At 48.9% G+C, this 18,899-nt stretch overlaps 1 protein-coding gene across 1 annotated transcript; it reads left to right on the top strand.

Annotated features, from left to right (window-relative positions):
- Positions 1-779: 779 nt before the first annotated feature.
- C2H7orf26 (chromosome 2 C7orf26 homolog) lies at positions 780-14,954 on the top strand. The gene is made up of 6 exons (XM_045541293.1): positions 780-1,244; positions 1,770-1,991; positions 3,998-4,163; positions 8,633-9,160; positions 10,600-10,639; positions 14,156-14,954. Exons 1-6 carry the CDS (start codon positions 1,053-1,055, stop codon positions 14,355-14,357), a joined length of 1,350 nt encoding a protein of 449 aa, XP_045397249.1. The 5' UTR covers positions 780-1,052; the 3' UTR covers positions 14,358-14,954.
- Positions 14,955-18,899: the final 3,945 nt, after the last annotated feature.

Here is an 18,899-nt window from a genome sequence, read left to right as displayed (position 1 = left end):
ATAGGCCTGTTACAGGAGGCACATTTCTGTATTTGTGACCTCCTGACTGTCCTCCACTGGCCTCTTCTGGCCATATTCAAGTCTTTCCTGCCCTGTTTTAAAAAAATCCAAAAACTAGTGCAGAGTAGAACAATGAATGCAGGGAAAGAGGCCATATAAAGTGCTGAAGGTTTTTAGAGTGGGAGGGTTTTCAGGAGCAGGACCGGTTGGGCTAGACCTTGCTGGCTACCTAAGATTCCCATGGTCCTCCCAGGCTCGGTCAAGGAGGCAGCCTTCGTGAGTACAGGCCTCCGGAAAGGGCTGGGAAATAGGGACCCTGAGGACAGGTAGTGGGAGCCGGGGGTTGGAGGGAGGTCCCTACTAGGCATCATCTGTCATAGCAGCCCGTGAGGTCAGAACAGCTGTAATCTTTAAGATGGATCGCTGGTGCCAGCAGGGAACCCAAGTCTGCTGGCCCCAAGCCAAAGCCTGTACCATCCCCCCTATCCTTGGTGGTGGAAAAGCGCAGTGAAATGAAATAGTGGGGGCTTTGAACGCCGCGCAATGCACAAGGCTTGACGGCTTTCACTGGTGAGTGTGGCACCCTCCAGCCTTCGCGGTCTGAGCCGTCTCCTGGCCCGAAGGCGGCTCCCCGGCTAGGGGCGCGGCCCGCCTCTGCCCGCCGCAGCGCCCCTACCCCGCCGCGCGCCAGGAAGCGCCGCCAGGGGGCGCCCTCGAGAGAGCGCGCCCAGGCCGCGGCCTGTGTTTGGCCCCTGCGGGCCGCCGTCGCCGCGCCCGGCATTCCGCCGCGGTTCGGCTGCGCGGCGTCGGCTCCCGCGGCTCTCGGCGGCGCCGCAGTCGGACTCCCCGGCGCCCGACGGCCGGCAGAGGCGGCGATGGCCCCCTGAGGAGGCCGGGAGCAGGTGGCGGTGGGCGGGCGGGCGGCGGGGCCCAGGCCCGGGGTCGGGGCGGAGGCCCGGGTCGCGCCTCTTTGTCTTCGCGGGCGGCGGCGCGGCCCCGGGCTCCCGGCGGAAGTGGGACGCGCTCGGCGCTGGGGCCGTGGCGACCGCACCATGAGCGACATCCGCCACTCGCTGCTGCGCCGCGACGCGCTGAGCGCCGCCAAGGAGGTGCTGTACCACCTGGACATCTATTTCAGCAACCAGCTGCAGAGCGCACCGCTGCCCATCGTGGACAAGGGCCCCGTGGAGCTGCTGGAGGAGTTCGTGTTCCAGGTGCCCAAGGAGCGCGGCGCGCAGCCCAAGGTGCGGCTGGGCGAGCGGACGGGTGGCTGCCCCGACTGTGTTCCGGATAGGCAGATTGGTGTCCTTTCCCCCAGTGCTGACCAATGTTTGTCAAACCGCACCCGCCCTTGGTTGCAGGAGCTCTGTCCTCGCCCTTGGCGTGCTGCTGCAGCAGCGTTCAGACCCCATCTCTGGGGCCCTGAGGCATTGCTCTGCTGTGTGCCTGTTTCGCGGCGCGTGTTGTAGACGAGTCTCAGCGGTGTTAGAGGAAGAGACTTTGGAGACTGCCCACTCACTAAAGGCCTGTTAGCTTGTCACTGAGAGGCGCAAACCGTTTCGGGTCATCCTGGGTCCTCCAGGATGATGTATGATGATAGATGCTACTTTTTGCTGAGATTAACAGCAAAGTTCTATCCACTGGGACTGGAGCTTCAGAGTGAAAAGTACCCGGGGGAAAATAATGTATTTTCTGTTTTCTTAGTGTGGTGAACTAATAATCATGTTGGAGCGAAATTTCTTATAATTTTCCCTGGATTTGTTTTACAGAGACTGAATTCACTTCAGGAACTTCAACTTCTTGAAATCATGTGCAATTATTTCCAGGAGCAAACCAAGGACTCTGTCCGGCAGATTATTTTCTCATCCCTTTTCAGTCCTCAAGGGAACAAGGCCGATGACAGCCGGATGAGCTTGTTGGGAAAACTGGTCTCTATGGCTGTGGCTGTGTGTCGAATCCCGGTGTTGGAGTGTGCAGCCTCCTGGCTCCAGGTACTACTCTAGAGTAGCCTTGCTCCTCGGTGCCTCTGAAAAGGAGTTTATTGTCAGGAATTTTCATTTAATTGGATTTCTGGAGAGGTTATGTCCTTGATCCTGTGTAGTGATACAGTACCCAAATCCCATTTTTGTATACAGATCGTAACCATTCTTGAGAACGCAGTGGTGTGTAATGGCAAATGATTTTTTTCTTTTAATGAATAATGAAAGAAATGGGTTCATCTTCAGAACACTTGAAAATCTTGTTTCTTAGGTGAAAATGATAAAGTAGGGTTTTGAAAACAGTATGCATGCAGTCTCAAAGGTAGCATTTTTTTTTTTTTTTTTTTTTAAGAAAGATCACTATATATCTGACTATGGCCATAGTACCCTGAATGTGCCTGATCTCGTCTGATCTAGGAAGCTAAGCAGGGTCGGGCCTGGTCAGTACTTGGATGGGAGAAAGATCACTGTATATCAAATTATGGTGGTGTTTACCTGTCATTAGAAGGTTTTTTCATATGTAGTTAGGTCAGTAAGCATGTGAATTGTTTTGCTTTGTTCTAGGGTAACACCACAAAGTTGATGGATCTTCTAATGGGTATGGATATAAATGCCTTCTGGAGTGTTTTTAAATGTTAAAGGAAAAATATCTGTCTACAGTACATTTAGTATTAAGGTGGTATTTAGGAAGATTCAGTTTGTTTTGTTTTTTACTACTCAAAGTCTGAAAAATTGATTGAGAGAAATTATTCGCCAAAAATTTTGACTAATCTGATCCTCAGCTAAGCTAACAGAATTTACTGCTATATTCAGTTTCACAAGCCTGCTTCATTCGCAAGCCTTTGAAACCTTTTTTTCCCCAGTTTAATGTTTTTCTTATAAGCTTGTTTATCCTTGAAATTTGGCTAGCAAAAATATGTTGTTATTTGTAATACACAGGTAAATCTCAGTGGAATCTGTGCCTTAATTCTCTCTCACCAGTTCAATTTCTGGAGCATCCAAATTCATCATGCATGTTGTATTTAACCTCAAGATTACTTTATTCCTTGACAACCTAGTGAAACCAAGTTTAGCATCTTTTAACTTGTCGTATAGTTTTCCATTTATCTTTTGAGGTGCTGTTGTGCTGGCATTTTGGCAAAATGAAAGGTGTCAATGACAGGAAAGGGGCTTAATGGTTTGGGTCAGTACTTGCCATGCTGGGGCGAGGGGCTGCAGCTTCCTCCTGGGAAAAGAGAGAGAAATTGGTGTTCTCAACAGCTGGTTTGGTGTTGTGGGGGCAGGTTATAGCCTGAGTGAACAATCTGGCCTGCTATCTCCTTGTAGTCTCTCCCACAGGACAGTTGGCACCCTAGCGATACAGCTTCCTAAACAGCCGCTGAATGTGGCCAGAGCTTCAGATTGACATATGGATGGGAAGGAAAAAAGGCAGGGAGGGTGATGATGTAGGATTCAAAGGTGTTGTAGAAACCTTTTAAAGAGAGCAGGACTGTAAGGGAAATTTAGAAAGTACTGCTCTAGACAAATATCTTAATCATGGAATTCACAAACTCTCCAAAATCTCTTCAAAGTGGTAGCAGCTGTTAATCAAAAGTTATCGCTCCGTTACCTGAGGTCAGAAACAATCTTTCCTAAGTAAACTTTAAAGCAAGCATTGGCAGATGTTTTATGTAAAGGGTGAAATAGTGAAATATGTTAGGCTTTGCGGATCACATAGTCCCCCTTCACAACTACTCAATTCTGCCCTTGTAGTGCAAGAGCAGCTTTAGACAGGAGGCAAATGAGTGAGCATGGCTGTGTCTCAATGAAACTCTATTTACAAAAACGAGTAGAGGGATGGATTTGGTCTATGGGCTTTAAATTACTAACTCCTGCTTCAAAGTAAGCTGTTAATTTCTTTTTCCCCTCTTGGAAGTGGTTCTGCCAGTTCTAGTGGTATTCGGCATATATACATAGTCTACTTGCCAGTCTCCACGCTCATGACACCTGTAGTTATGTGGACTGTGGCTTCTTTCCAGCGGACGCCTGTGGTCTACTGCGTGAGGCTGGCCAGGGCCCTGGTGGATGACTACTGCTGTTTGGTGCCGGGATCTGTTCAGACGCTGAAGCAGATATTCAGTGCCAGCCCTCGGTTCTGCTGCCAGTTCATAACTTCCGTCACTGCGCTCTACGACCTGTCGTCAGGTAAACTTTAAACAGCTTGTTTCTGTTAAAGAAGCTTCAACTGATAGCCAGATTTTGTTTTCCACTGAATACCCAGGAGAAATGTCCAGTGAATGTTTTGGCCTTTTCTCTCTGAAATGTGTGTTTTTATTTTAAGCTAAAGGTGTGGGCCACCTTGACTCATGTAGTTTGCTAAGAGGGAGCTTAGCCATTTGCCTGAGTCAGAATGGTCCAAGTGGCAGACAGCCCAAAAAGCCAGGGTCTGGCATCTGATGAGACGTGGCCTGCTCCCTACACATATGGTTTGTGTTTTTAACCCCTACTTTTTATTTTGAAAAATTTCAAAACTTCAGAAAAGTTTCAAGAATAGTACAGCAAACATTCATATACTTGTTACCTAGATTCAACCATTAACAACATTTTGCTATATGTTCTCTTCTCTCTTTGTGAGTGCACACGCACACACACCCCCAAATGTTTTTTTTTTCCTGAACTATCGAAAATTTGTTGTTGATATCATGTACCAATTACTGAAGCATGTATTTCCTAAGAACAAGAACATTCTTTTACACAACCATGGTACCATTATCACACCTAAGAAATTTAATGTTGATGAAATACTATTATCTAATATGTAGCCTATATTCAGATTTCCCTGATTATGTCAATAATGTTTTTTTTTTTTTTTTTTTTTAAAGAGACAGGATCTCACTGCTGCCCAGGCTGGAGTACAGTGTTGCAATCATAGCTCACTATGGCCTTGAACTCCTGGGCTCAGGCGATCTTCCTGCCTTAACCTCCCATGTAGCTAGGACTACAGGTGCGTGCTATCACACTCAGCTAATTTTTAAATTTTTTGTAGAGACGGGGTCTCACTGTGTTGCTCAGGCTGGTCTCAAACTCCTAGCCTCAAGCCTCCTACCTCTGCCTCCCAAAGTGCTGGGATTATAGATGTGAGCCACCACACCCATGCCTGGCCAATAATGTCTTTTATATTCTTTCTTTTTGCTCTGAGGAATCATGCATAATACATAGTTATCATGTCTCTTTGATCTTTTTTTTTTTTTTGAGACAAGGTCTCACTCTTTCACCCTGGTTAGAGTACAGTGGTGTCATCATAGCTCACTGCAACCTCAAACTCCTGGGCTCAAGCAATCTTCCTGCCTTCAGCCTCCCGAGTAGCTGGGACTACAGATATGCACCTGGCCTGCCTTAAGTTTTCTATTTTTTGTAGCGGCAGGACGGGGTCTCACTCTTGCTCAGGCTGTTCTCAAACTCCTGGCCTCAAGCAATCCTCCTGCCTCAGCCTCCCTAAGTGCTAAGATTACAGGCATGAGCCACTGTGCCTGGCCTTCTTTGGTCTTTTTAAATCTAGACCAGCCCCTGGTATTTGAAAAACAATCTCTTATGGCACTGACATTTTTGAATAGCTCAGGCCTGTTGCTTTGTAGACTGTCTCTTAATTTGGATTTGTCTGATTGTTTCCTTATGAAAAGAATTGACTTAAACCCTTTTGGCATGAGTACTACCTAGGTGATGATGTGTTGTTAGTGCCCGATGTTAGAGGCAAACATGTTGGTTCTACTATTAGTGATGTTTTGGGGACTTCCTCAACAGGATGCCAGTGGAGGTCCTCAGGACAACCATGATATATTTAATAGCATTTGGCTTTGGCTGGGAGAAGCCCAATGTCTGTCATCCCTGAGCCCTGTGATCAGACTCCCAATGAAGAAAATTTTTTTTTAAAAAACCCAGAAGTTGACCCGCTATGATCCAAGCAGGGCAGGGGCTCAGATCCCTGCTGTTGAGCTCTGCTGCTCACTTCCCTCCCCCAGGGATGGGTTCCAAGGAACAGGGATTGACAAGCAAGGATTTCCAGTACACTGAGTCCTTCCGTGTCTGTGTCTATATCCTTGTGTGGTCACCACTGCCCTGTGTGGCTCCCAGGCAGGGGGTTGTGGTCCTTGTTTTCCATGTGGGGAAGTTACAGGCCCTGGTGTGTGGCATTCTGTCCAGAGCCGGGCTCAAAGCCTTCTTTTCTGCTTGTATTTTAGCTTCCTCCTTCTCTGCCCTCGGTTCTTGCTGCTCAGAGGGCTGACAAATGGTCTGTTTTTTATTCTGGTCTGATAGCTAAACCAGCATTTTGCGAGCCTTCAACATTTTCCATTTTTGTTCAGTCCAGTATTGGTCTCCTGCCAGCCCCCTGACTATATTTGAGCCTCCTTTTATTTATAACTTTTCTTCTTGCTGTTAGACTTTTAAGCTCTCTTGAGGAAGTTCGTGTGGAAATGGTGTGAACATGCAAGTGCATACCATATTCACATGCTCATTTCTTTTTTATTGTTTGTTTTTTGTTTTTGCAACAAGGTGTTGGCTCTGTCACCCAGGCTAGTGTGCAGTGATGTAATCCTAGCTCACTGTATCTTCAAACTCCTGGGCTCAAGCCATCCTCCTGCCTCAGCCTCCCAAGTAGCTGGGATTATGGGCACATGCCTGGTTAATTTCTAATTTTTTTCTAGAGACAGAGTCTTGTTATGTTGTCCAGCTTCTTGGACTCCTGGTCTCAAGTGACCTTCCTGCCTTGACCTCCCAAAGTGCTGGGACTACAGGCATGAGCCACCATACCCAGTCACTAAATCGCGTACTCCCTCTTTGTAGCAGTTTGCCACTGGAGTGGGAAGCAAGTCTTGTAGAGCAATGCTGTACCACTAGAGTGGAATTTTCCCTGGCTCTCTGCTGCAGAGGCTTCCTGACAGCTCTTAATAGCTGGGAACAATATTCAGGCCTTTTTTTCCCCAATCAGAAAGATCTGATTAAACTCAGTTTATAGCCTCATAGTTGCCTTTCAAGTCATCAGGCAATAAAGACAGAAATTGGCCTTACCATTGGGAATGAATGAATTAGCAGACGGAATAGGAAATAATATTCAGGGAATACCACTGATATAGAGTAGATCTGAGACACAGTATCTTTCTCTTAAATCAGTGTGTCTGCCTGATTGATGGGTTGGTGATTTCTCAAGTCCCTGAGGACGCAGTGGTGGCCTTGGAGGCCACTGTCAGAATGGTGATTGATGCTGCTCTTGGGTGCTTCTGGTAACAGGAGAGCATTCTTGAGGGGTCTGTGCCTTCAAAACCACAAAAAGGAAGAAGCTCAGCTGGCCATACAGAACTTTCTCTTGCCGAAACAGTGCTAAGAACTCGTGTCTCTGAGTAGGAAGGTCACTGAGATTGAGGACTCACTCACAGTGTACACACACACATATGGCTGGGGCACACGTGTACTTGTGCACACATTGCTTCCAGGCTTGTGGAGACGCCTCAGCTTAGACCCGGGGGAGGTTACACTGGCGGAGTGGGTGTGAGCCTGGCGTTGCCCAGACACAAATGTCGCTGGGGAATTAAGGGACTGGACACAGGACAATAGCTGCTACCTGCTGTTGCCATCATTTCACAACAGAAGGGGTGGGTTGGGTGGGGGCTGGTTAATAGTAAAACAATCAGTAGGAATAATCTTAGAACACAAGACCAGTCTCCTGAGAAAGAGCAGTTGGAAACCTTATACCAACATGTATCTTGCTCTCCCCACACTCTGCTTCTTTGTGCGTGGCCTTGAGTGACCTCAGCAGCCTAGACAGGGCTCTGTCATCCTTAGTATTTTAAATAAAATTCCACACATTTTATGTCCAAAACTACTTCACCCCTTCCCTCGTGAGTAGGTTTCCTCCCTGTTTGGGTGTCTCCTGCATGGTACAGTGACAGCTATGGTGGCCTTCAGGGGTCAGCTGCCCAGGGCCATCCCAGCTCCAAACCTGGAACCCTTGTCGAAGCAACAGCCTGATCTGTGATCCTTGAGACCTGGCACACTCCACAGCCTAGACAGAGAATAAGAACAAGTATTGACACTTACTCTGGGCTTATAAGTGTGCTGGGCACTGTCTCAGCCCTTTACACAGATTAACTCATTTAGTCTCCCAGCAACCCCATCTATCATTGCCACACAAAGGATGAGGAAACTGAGGCACAGTAATATTAAGTAACTTCCCCAGGACTCATCAAAAGTACGTGGTGGACCCAGCCTGGCTGTCAACCACTCAGCTACGCTGCCCATCCTGGGATTGGCGTGCAGTGCCCTTAGGCTGGTAGTGTGCATACAAGTGGGTCCCCAGCCTCCTCTCTCTGGGCTGTACACCTCACAGCTCATAGGAAAACTAAGCCATTCTAGGATTGTTGACTTAATAGAATATTTCTTGAGCCTCTCTCTTGGCCCAACAGTCCTGGGCACGGGTGAGGTAACACTGTCTAAGCCAGAAGTTCCAGCCCCGTGCGGCAGATGTTCTCGGAAAGGAGGAGGGAAACAGGCAGGCAGGGAGCAGTGATCTGAACGCCAGGGTCAGTGCTGTGAGCCTGGGTGTCCATCTTCTCTCTTTCCGCTTCCCACTCCTGTCCCTGAGCTGAGAACTCGTCTGACCTGACAGTCTTTGTTTGCAGATGATCTCATCCCACCTTTGGACTTGCTCGAAATGATCGTCAGCTGGATTTTTGAGGACCCAAGGTTGATTCTCATCACTTTTTTAAATACTCCGATTGCAGCCAATCTACCAATAGGATTTTTAGAACTCACCCCGCTCATTGGATTGATCCGCTGGTGCGTGAAGTCCCCTCTGGCTTATAAAAGGAAAAAGAAGCCCTCCTTATCCAATGGCCACGTCAATAACAAGGCTGCCAAGGACTCGGGCGTGGGGATGGACAGAGACTCCCACCTCCTGTACTCGAAACTCCACCTCAGTGTCCTGCAGGTTCTCCTGACGCTCCAGCTGCACTTAACCGAGAAGAATCTTTATGGGCGCCTGGGACTCATCCTGTTTGACCACATGGTCCCGCTGGTAGAGGAGATCAACAGGTTGGCAGATGAACTGAACCCCCTCAACGCCTCCCAGGAGATTGAACTCTCGCTGGACCGGCTGGCACAGGCTTTGCAGGTGGCCATGGCCTCAGGAGCCCTGCTGTGCACGAGAGGTGGGTAATGCCCTGGCTGGGGCCTCCTGGGTTGGGAACACCACTGCCTGGCAAAAGGAGAACAGGGACTCCACCAGACAAACACTGTTTTTGCTTCTGTTAGGATGTCTCTTCTTCTTGCTGGACACGGGAGGTTGGGGGAGGTGGGTGGAAGTCACAGAACATCCCCCAGTAGTCACCCCCCCTCCCCCCCATCTCCCTGCCTTCCCTGCCCAGCACCGTCAGCCTTCTAACATGCCACAGATGTGACATCTGAGCGTCTCCTGACACTTTTTGCCCAGGACTGGGGACCTCTCAAGAGCACAGATAATAAATATCTTTCCTCTGGAGGAGTCTCATTTTTATGTATCCTTTTTTTTTTTTTAATAATATTTTTAGTTGCCTAGCTAATTTCTTTGTTTTTTTTTTTTTTTTTTGGAGACAGAGTGTTACTTTGTTGCCCTGGCTAGAGTGAGTGCTGTGGCGTCAGCCTAGCTCACAGCAACCTCAAACTCCTGGGCTCAAGCGATCCTACTGCCTCAGCCTCCTGAGTAGCTGGGACTACAGGCATGCGCCACCATGCCCGGCTAATTTTTTCTATACATATTTTAGTTGGCCAGATCATTTGTTTCTATTTTTAGTAGAGATGGGGTCTCACTCTTGCTCAGAGCTGGTCTCGAACTCCTGACCTCGAGCGATCCACTCGCCTCGGCCTCCCAGAGTGCTAGGATTACAGGCGTGAGCCACCGCACCCAGCCTCTTTGTATTTTTAGTAGAGAAGGGGTCTCACTCTTGCTCAGACTGGTCTCGAACTCCTGAGCTCAAACGATCCTCCCTCCTTGGCCTCCCACTGCACCTGGCCTCTGTGTCCTTTTTTATTGAAGCATAACTTATATACAATGAAATACACAAATTTAAGTCCAGAGTTTAATGAATTTTGACAAATGTACACATGCATGTAACTGCCGCCCAGGCAAGACACACAACATTCCCGTCACCTGCTTTGAGGGTTCTTAATTCTGCATTTCCATGCTCAGAGTCTCCCAGAGAATGATCTGGTGCTAATGACACTTGGGTTTGCTTTTTAACTGTTGACTCTCTCATGAGGGTTGCCTGTGGCCTAGATGGGTGGTCACTGGCTGTGGGTTTCCCTCTTAGCATGGCTCTTGGAGTGCCTCAGGTGTCTGGTTGCCAGTGAGAGCCCTGCCACCAGCCTCCTTCCTGGCCATCTGACACTGCCAACAGGGCTACCCCCCTTCCTAAGTGATGTCTTCTATTTGGGGCCTACTTTGCTAAAGCAAAAATTGAAGGAAATGAGAACTCAGCTTCTAAGTGATGTTAGGAAAATGCAGTGTAAGGCGCTGTTGCGGTCTTGCTGGCATCCTTGAAGAGAACATCAGTGACTATTTCACTGCGTTGCCTCCCGTCTGTTCCTTAATCGTTTCTCTCCTTAATTTCAGATGACCTGAGGACCCTGTGCTCCAGGCTGCCCCATAATAAGTAAGTGCCCTCTCAAGACTTCCAGCGGAGCCGCGTTCTGGGCCAGGGTGGGGAAGGCACAGCACAGTGCACCCCTTTGTCCTGGGCTCCTTGGGGAGGGGTGGTCTATAGGGTCTAGAGCTTCTCCCTATAAGGAGCCCCTTAAGGCCCCGGTGATAAGTGGGGAATGGACATGATGGGAGAACCCACGTGGGAGGAGCCCTAAGTAGAGAGTAAACATGAAAAAATGGTCCTGGGAGTCAAGGAAAGAAGCCAGAGTAGCTCCCGGTGTCACTGAAAGCCGCTGAATGAGCGTGCCCCTGGGAAGTGGTGGGCTGGTGCAGTGGCGCCCTGTCGGTGACATTGTGAACTGCACAGCACTTTGGGAAGCACCGCAGAGCCACAGCCCTAGAGGGCAGCGCATTGGTTATGCTGGTGCTGGGCCATCAGGTGGCAGGGACCCCGGTCCTGAACGCAGTTCTGTCTGTGATTTGCTGTGATGCTTGGGAAATCTCTTCACCTGTCTCTGGGCCTCGGTTTCCCCTCTTATAAAATGGGGAGCAGTATTGTAAAGTTCTCAGCATAGTCCCCGTCACGTGGAAACCTCTCCATAAATGCACCCATAGGGCTGAAAAGCAGGAACTGTGGTCACACAGATTCTCGTAAGAATCCCAGCTTGCTACTTCCTGTCCATGTGACCTTGGGCAAGTTTCCTACCTTCTGCTGCCTCGGGTTCCTCATCTGGAAAATCAGGATAATCATAGGACCTGCCTCATGACCCGGTACTCCGCCACCCCCCACCATAGGGTTTCGGTGAGGATTAAATGAGTAAAACCACAGAAAGCATGTAGATCAGTACTTGATCTGCAGTGAGTGTCTAACAAGGGTTAGCTGCTGTGCTATTACTATTCTTTCAGTAACTTAAAAATTTCGCTTCTGTGACTCTGCCTTTAGAAAAAAGGCCAAAAGGCATGTGGGCAAATGTGTTTCATACAGTTGCAGTGTTACTCCAGCAAAAAACCGGAAGCAACCTAAGTATCCCCTGCGCAGGGATACTTAGTAAGCTAGTTGTGATACATCACAAGGATAGAATACTTTGTATCCACTAAAAATAGTAATTGTGACAACTATGTGAGGAAATGTTTATAGCTGAAGGCAGAACCCCTGTGCACAGGGACGGGGTTTATAGAAACGAAAAATGACTGAGTTAACTTGGTAGATTATTAATGTTCTTTCTTCGGACCCATCACATTGGTCTTGAGCAGGGAGTAGCAGGGTTCCAGGTGCTCACAGCCACTCGGGGCCTGGCCACAGGCTCTGCCCGGAGCAGCGAGTCTGGGTGTGCTGGCAGGTTGAGACAGAAACATGTATAATTTGAGTCCAGGGATTGGCCAGCTACTGATTCACAGCCAGCAAAGGAAGCGTGTCCTTGTGCTGTTTGGGGACTCTCGTTCCCACCATACTCCGCCAGGTTTTGCGGGGCAGGTGTCTGCATAGATGCAAAGCCTGAGGCGGTGGAATGGAATGGTCTCAGAAGGGATGAAACTGCTCTGCCTGAGATGTTATGTCAACACAGCGGACAGACTGTTCAGGGGCCACCTTTCCCTGAGGAGCCCCCGCTGTCCTTTTATTCCTTTTTTTTTTGGTCTGGGCTCCAGAAGCTTCCTCAGCATCTGAAGACATTGTTGGTATCCATTGGCACCTTTTCCTCTCTTGCAGTAATCCCTCCGTGATATTCCCTTCTTTGTCCACAGCTTTTATTTAATGTTTTAGTGTTTTCAGGGAATTAAAATAAGGATAGGATGTAAATCTTCACAGCATTTTAGTCTTATAACTAGGGGTCTGCGTCAGAGTCCCCTCTGTACCTTCTCAGCAGTCTCCTGTTGGCCCTGGCCTGGAGGCTCTGACTCCATCCCTTCCTGGGAGCCTGTGGCTGCCTCTCCTGACACAGATCCAGCGGAGCCCCAGCCTCAGGAAAGAGAGGGGACAAGTAGCCGCTTGCAGTGTCTCTTTGGTTTCTCATGGCCTCTGTGTGGTCTTCCCACCTAGACTGGAAACTTCCTCAGACTATTTCTGTCTCTGGCAGGGTGTGCAGTTTCAGATAATCCCACATCCTGATTTTCACCTCTGTAGTGCTCCCTCCTCCTTGGGTTTGTTAATATTTTGTTGAATTTCTTACTCAGAGTTATAGAAAAGCAGTAACGGAACTGAAAAGGGGCCCAGAAGAGCTTTGGACCACTGAAGTGCACCAGGGTTCCCTGTGCCCTTGGTTTATTGCCCAGGCCCCAGCCTTTGTCCTAGGGGAGGGGAGGGTCAGTCTGCCACAGACCAGAGCAAGGGTGTAGGCAGGAGGCAGTCAGGGCCACAGAAAGGTGAAGTGGCCCAGAGGACGGGCTGTCGCCGGGGCCCCATGGGGCCGTGTGTGGGGAGGGTCGGCTTGAGCAAGTGATGGGGCTTGAGCAGGAGCTGGCAGGTGGCTTTGGGGAGGGAGAGACCAGCAGAGGCGCTGCAGACACAGGAGACGGCCGGGCAAGGGTCCCTGGTGAGGTCAGGAGAGGAGCCGGCAGCGCAGGTCTGTCTTTGGCCGGGCCTGCTCCACGGGGAGGCGGGGTTGGAGGAAGCTGTGTTGGGAAGGTGGGGGGTGGGTTGGGAGACCTGAGAGGTTGTTCTGATCAGGGTAGAACCCGTAGGGAGTCGGTCACTTCAGGCTGACGGCAGGACTCGGGGGGGCCGAGGCTGGGAGAGCCGGAGGTGTCGGGCAGAGATGCGGGGGGCGGGTTCTACTGCTCGTCCTGGGAGAGGTGGGTTAGAAAGGAGGGCCAGTGAGAAGCTCTTTCGGGTGTCTCAGAAGGGACTCAGCGCTGGAAAGAACTGTTGGAATCAGGAGGCAGAAGGGTATCTAGAAGGTGGCGGCTGTGGGGGTGCTGGACCCCAAACACGGGGAGCCTCAGGCGCCTGGGCCGGGTGGTCAAGGGCGGAAGCACGGGAGGGCTGCGGACGGCGCGTGGCTGTTCCCGAGACCCCGGTGGAGGTGCCCCTGAGCAGAGGGTCTGAAGCTCCACCGGGCGAGGGTGGGAGAGGTAGTGGGCCCCAAAGGTCGGTAAGGGCTGCCCGGCCTCGCCCACCCCCGAGGGGCCCTGCGCCGGGCTCTTGGTTTCAGGGTCCTGTGCAAGGCCAGCTTTCCTGGGGCTTACGCTTGGATTCAGTTAGGACCTGTCGCAGAGGGTGGAGGGGCTGCGCCTGGAGCCTGTTTGTGGACCAGAGGCCCCTCCCTCCACGCTCTGTTACCTAGGGGCCTGGCCTTCCCGCTAGGTCCCTCCTGTCTGGCTCTGCCTGTGTCCCCATGTAAATCCTCCGGCCCCAGGTCACCTCGGTGCTCAGTTTCCACCTGCCTAGAAACCCGTGTGACCGGTGTCTCTCCTGGCCCGTGGGCGTGTCCCGGCCAGGTGCAGGGAGGGGCGGAGCCGGCGTGCAGTGCGTGTGCGCAGGCGGTTCCCTTGCACTCGGCGGCACTAACCCCTCTCCTTGTGTTTGCAGCCTGCTCCAGCTGGTGATCTCGGGCCCAGTGCAGCAGTCGCCGCACGCAGCGCTCCCCCCTGGGTTCTACCCTCACATCCACACGCCCCCGCTGGGCTACGGCGCTGTGCCGGCCCACCCCGCCGCCCACCCCGCCCTGCCCACGCACCCCGGGCACACCTTCATCTCAGGCGTGCCGTTCCCCTTCAGGCCCATCCGCTAGGCCGGCCCCTCGTGTGCCGCCGCGTGGCAGTGTGCCTTCCGCGCCTGGGCGGGAAGGAAGCCTTCCGAGAGAGGGGTGACGGGCCCCACCGAAGAGGACCGTAGGGAAGCAGCCGCGGCCCCTCCTCACCGGCAGAACCGACTTGGTGCGGCAGTTCTGAGTCGTCGCAGTCCAGGTGCCTCGTACCTGGTCACATTCTTAAAAATCCAGATTGGATGGATGAAAGGAAGAACGCACAGCCCTCCGCTGAGAGAGTGCTGTGGGTGTTTTTAAATATGCCAACCTGTGAGCCTTTGTTCTCACGTGTCATTTCAGACACACTCTGAGCCTGTGCGTGAGGAGTGCTGCGGGGACAGCTGCATTGCAAGTCCTTTAGGCTGGCCTCCTCGTGAAGGCCACGTGTCCCGCCAGAAATGCAGGCTCTTTCTGCAGCTGTCGGAGCTCAGAGCTGAAGCGTCTTGACCGTGAGCTTGTGCACAGCGCACGGCACCGCTCAGGGAAGCCTGTCAGAATTTCCCATCACCTTGGAAAGGAACTTCTGTTTTATTGGGGGTCTCAAAATTTTCCTATGTTCAAATAAATTTTTTCTAAACAGTTTTATAGAGTTTATGGAATGTATTTTAACACCTTTATAAATGTGAGCTGTGGGAGTTTTCTCCCCAGTCTGCTGTGATCAATGGTAAGAAGATTGAACACAAGGTTTTAGCCACTTCTTTTGACAGAAACACCTTGGACACTTGTCTCCGCCCCTGGCCCGGCAGCTGAGGTCAGTTGGCAGCAGAGCGCTCCTGACCTGTTTGCTCCGGGCCCACGTTTTTTTTCCCTCGGGTACAAAATAGAGCCTTCAGGAATGTTTTTCTAGTACATGATTAGAAGATGTCTGTTTAATTTTTTAATTTTGGTAGGAAGGAAAGGTCAGGAACCATGTTACTGTCCCCCAACCCCCTTCCCTGCAGGCTGAAAGTGAGCACTCAAGGACTGAGAGTCACTGGTAGGGATGAAATTGAACCTGTGATTCATTATCCTTCTATTCCTGGTTGAAGGCCATGACTTGGAGGACCAGACCAAACAAGATGATCTCTCAGATTCTGTGTACATGTGCACGCAAAAGGTGTTTCTCAAGATCAGGAATGTGTGCTGATGTAGTTGCATGTAAGGGCCATCCTTGGTTGACAAGGACCAAGTTTCCTTTCTTAGGACAAGAACCTGCAGCTTTCCTTGGGCCCCTGGAATGTCAACCAGGTCCCCATGGCCATAGCCAGAGCATAGGACCAGCCTGCAAGGTGAAGCCTAGCAGGGATCTGTTTTCAAATAGCTTCCGAGAGCTGTGGACTATAAAGGAACTTTTCTTTGGGTTTGATTTCATTATCTCTGATTGACTGTGTCTCCCATTCATTGTGTAAATCTGCTGATGTCAGATCAGGAACTGGAGTAAAATGTCTGCTTTCCATCTCTTCTAGTGGGACCATCTATGAAACTGAAGAGATTAGTGCTGGGCTGGTTCTTAGTATTTCACTCTTGTACCAAGTGTTGTAGAAAAGGATCCAAAAGTAGCTCTCATGTTGCTTCCTAGTTCAAGAAGGTCTCTGAACAGTGGGGCTCTCACGGCTCCATCTCACAAGGTGTCCCACACCAAATGTTTCCAGGGGCTAGATAGGTCTCAGCCCTTCTCAGACCCAAGGTAGTTCTTGCCAGAATACAAAAAGAAAGAAAAAATGTAGGAAATAAAGCCACTGGACCCACAGACTTCCTTTGGTGGTATTCTTGGTAGCGTGTGAGTGAGTAAATCAACCCATTAAAAATGCAGATACAGGGAGACTGTTCACACCTTCACCAATTCTTGCCTTCCTCCTTATTAATAATGAAAAAGATGCCTCCTGCTTAGTAATTATTATGTGCTAGGCACTTGCAAAGTGTTTTACATACATTAAAAATTGATGTATGAAAAATATTTGCAACATATCAAAGTGTATCTATACAGAATGTATGAAGAGTTACAAATTAATGAAAAAAACATTGTAATAAAAAATGAGTGAAAGACATGAACAGAAAATAGAGAAGATACAAATGGCCAATAGATACGAACAGATTACCTAAATGGTAACCAGGCAAATGTAGATTATATTAAGTAGCAGGGCACCATCTTTTTACTTACTCTTCAGATTGGCAACACAAAGTGTAGCTAAAGGTGTGAAGAAGCAAGCGTCATGCTGAGGTGGAGTATATTGGTTTGGCCATTCTGGAGAAATTGAAAAATAGAATGGCCTTGTGACCCAGCAATTCCAGAAACAAAACGGGGTGTTCAAAGATGTTTGCTAAAGTATTGGTTTTTAAGTAGCAGTTTTATTGAGATACAATTCACATGCCCAGCTCATCCATTTAAAATGTGCAATTCAGTGGTTTTTAGTATATTCACATAGTTGTGCAACCATCATCACCATCTATTTTAGGACCTTTCATCTCCCCACACCCATTAGCAGTCACTGCCCCTCTCCCCTCATCCCCTGGCAACCACTAATCTTTCTGTTGTCTGGATTTGCCTTTTCTGGACATTTCATATAAATGGAATCATACCATATGTGGCCTTGAGTCTGGCTTTTTTCACTTGGTATAATGTTTTCAAGGTTCATGTTGTAGCATGTGTCAGAACTTCATTTCTTTCTATAGCTGAATAATCAGCCATTGTGTGGATGGACTGCGTTTTTTGTTCATTCATCAGCTGGTGGACATTTGGGTGGTTTCCACGTTTTGGCTATTGTGAATAGTGCTTCTGTGAACATTTGTGTACAAGTTTTTGTGTGGACATGTGTTTTCAGTTCCTTTGAGAAACACACACACACACACACACACACACACGCACATTAATGGAATTGCTTAGGCAGTATTTTTTTGACAAGGAAAATCCAGAAACAGCTTGATTAGCCATCAGTAGGGGACTAGCCAACTAGGAGCTGTAAACTCAGAAGTCCTTAGGGACCAGGCAGGTAATGTCAACGTCAACAGTTGACGCTACCAGGATCAGACACCAGGAGGGGCTGGGTGCTGGGGACTATGCTAATGTGGGGGACACAGCTGATCGTTGCTGTACGTGGGCTCTTACTTAGGCCAAGGAGTTGCCAGGACTTCTGGTTTTCAAGAGAAGATGAAAATATTTTTATGCTGTATTTTTTTAATTAACCCCCCCCACCTTTGGAAACTATGGTGTTAGAAGTCAGGTTAGTGGTGGAAGGTGGGTAATACCAGGTATGTATTGCCAGGATTTATTGCTAAGTATTAATAATAATTTAGAAAGCAAAACACAGAAAAGTATGTGTAGTGTGCTACCTTTTGCGTGAAAAAGGGGGTGGGGAAGGTATATGCCTGGGTTTCGGGGAGGAGCAGACAAAGAGGGTAGGAATGGAAACGACCATCGACTGCACCATGGCTTGAAATTTGACTTTGGAACCATGTAAATGTGTAAAACAATGAAGTCAGGCAGAAACAAACTGAAACAAGTGAAGTGGACTTGGTATACAAATTGCTAGCATAACCCCATGGAAAGGGGATTTTCCAATTCCTATAAAATATAGTAAATTGTATCTCTGCCTTCTCCAACTTATGAAACAATGTTCAACATCACAAAGCATTTTAAAAAATGCACACTAAAGCTACAAGATGCTTTTGCCTCTCACAGGGCAGTTGTTAACAACGTTTGTTGTTGGCGAGCAGATGGGGCATCTCCCCCATCCTGCATCTTCTTCTTGATAAGGAACCTCACTGGGCAAGTGCTAGACAGGTGCCTGCTCAGGGGAGGCTGGGTCCCCCAGCAAGGTCTCCACCGGCACGTCCTTCTCTACCTCCGGACAGAGTGTGGTTCAGTAATGGGCAGAGGCCATTCCCAACGTAGGGCATGTCTGAGAAGATGGTTTCCTGGAAAGTTCTCAACTAACCCCAAAGGGACCAGAAGTAGGGACATGTTCATTTTGGTGTTGGATATTGTTGAGGATTTGGTGCCTCTATTCTGGGGCTCTGATCATCTTGCAATTCCCCTGAGAAGTTGATCACTGAGCTGTTGTTGGGCCACTAACCAACCCTACAACATCCTGCTATTGTATAATTTTTTTTGGTACAATGAGATAATAGTGTTTTCTTCTCTAAGCCTGTTTTAATTGCATGTTTCTGAAATTTGGAACCAAAAGAATCCTCGATATAGCAGAGTGATGGGGAGACAGACACTCCCATTCTTGGCTGGCGATGATAAAAATTAGTACAATTTTGCCAGGGGTTCATTAGGCAATATCTATCAATGTTTAAAATATGTGTATGCTTTGACCAACAATTCCATTGCTAGGGACATATCTCACAGAAGAATTCCCACAATTAAAGTTTTATGCACAAGCTTATTTGCAGTAGCCAAAAAACAGAACACAGCTTAATCATTTGTGGGGGACTGGTTAAATAAATTAAGGTATATCCTTGCAATTAGAGGCTAAGAAGAATTTTAAAATTTAAATTAGGTAGCTATTTGTTCTACTTGGAAAGACATCTGAAGTATATTTTGTT

This window comes from Lemur catta, chromosome 2 (assembly GCF_020740605.2).
Source record: "Lemur catta isolate mLemCat1 chromosome 2, mLemCat1.pri, whole genome shotgun sequence".
Taxonomy (NCBI): Eukaryota; Metazoa; Chordata; class Mammalia; order Primates; family Lemuridae; genus Lemur; species Lemur catta.
The sequence above is the reverse complement of the archived record's forward strand: the minus strand, read 5'-3'. Positions and strand labels throughout refer to the sequence as shown.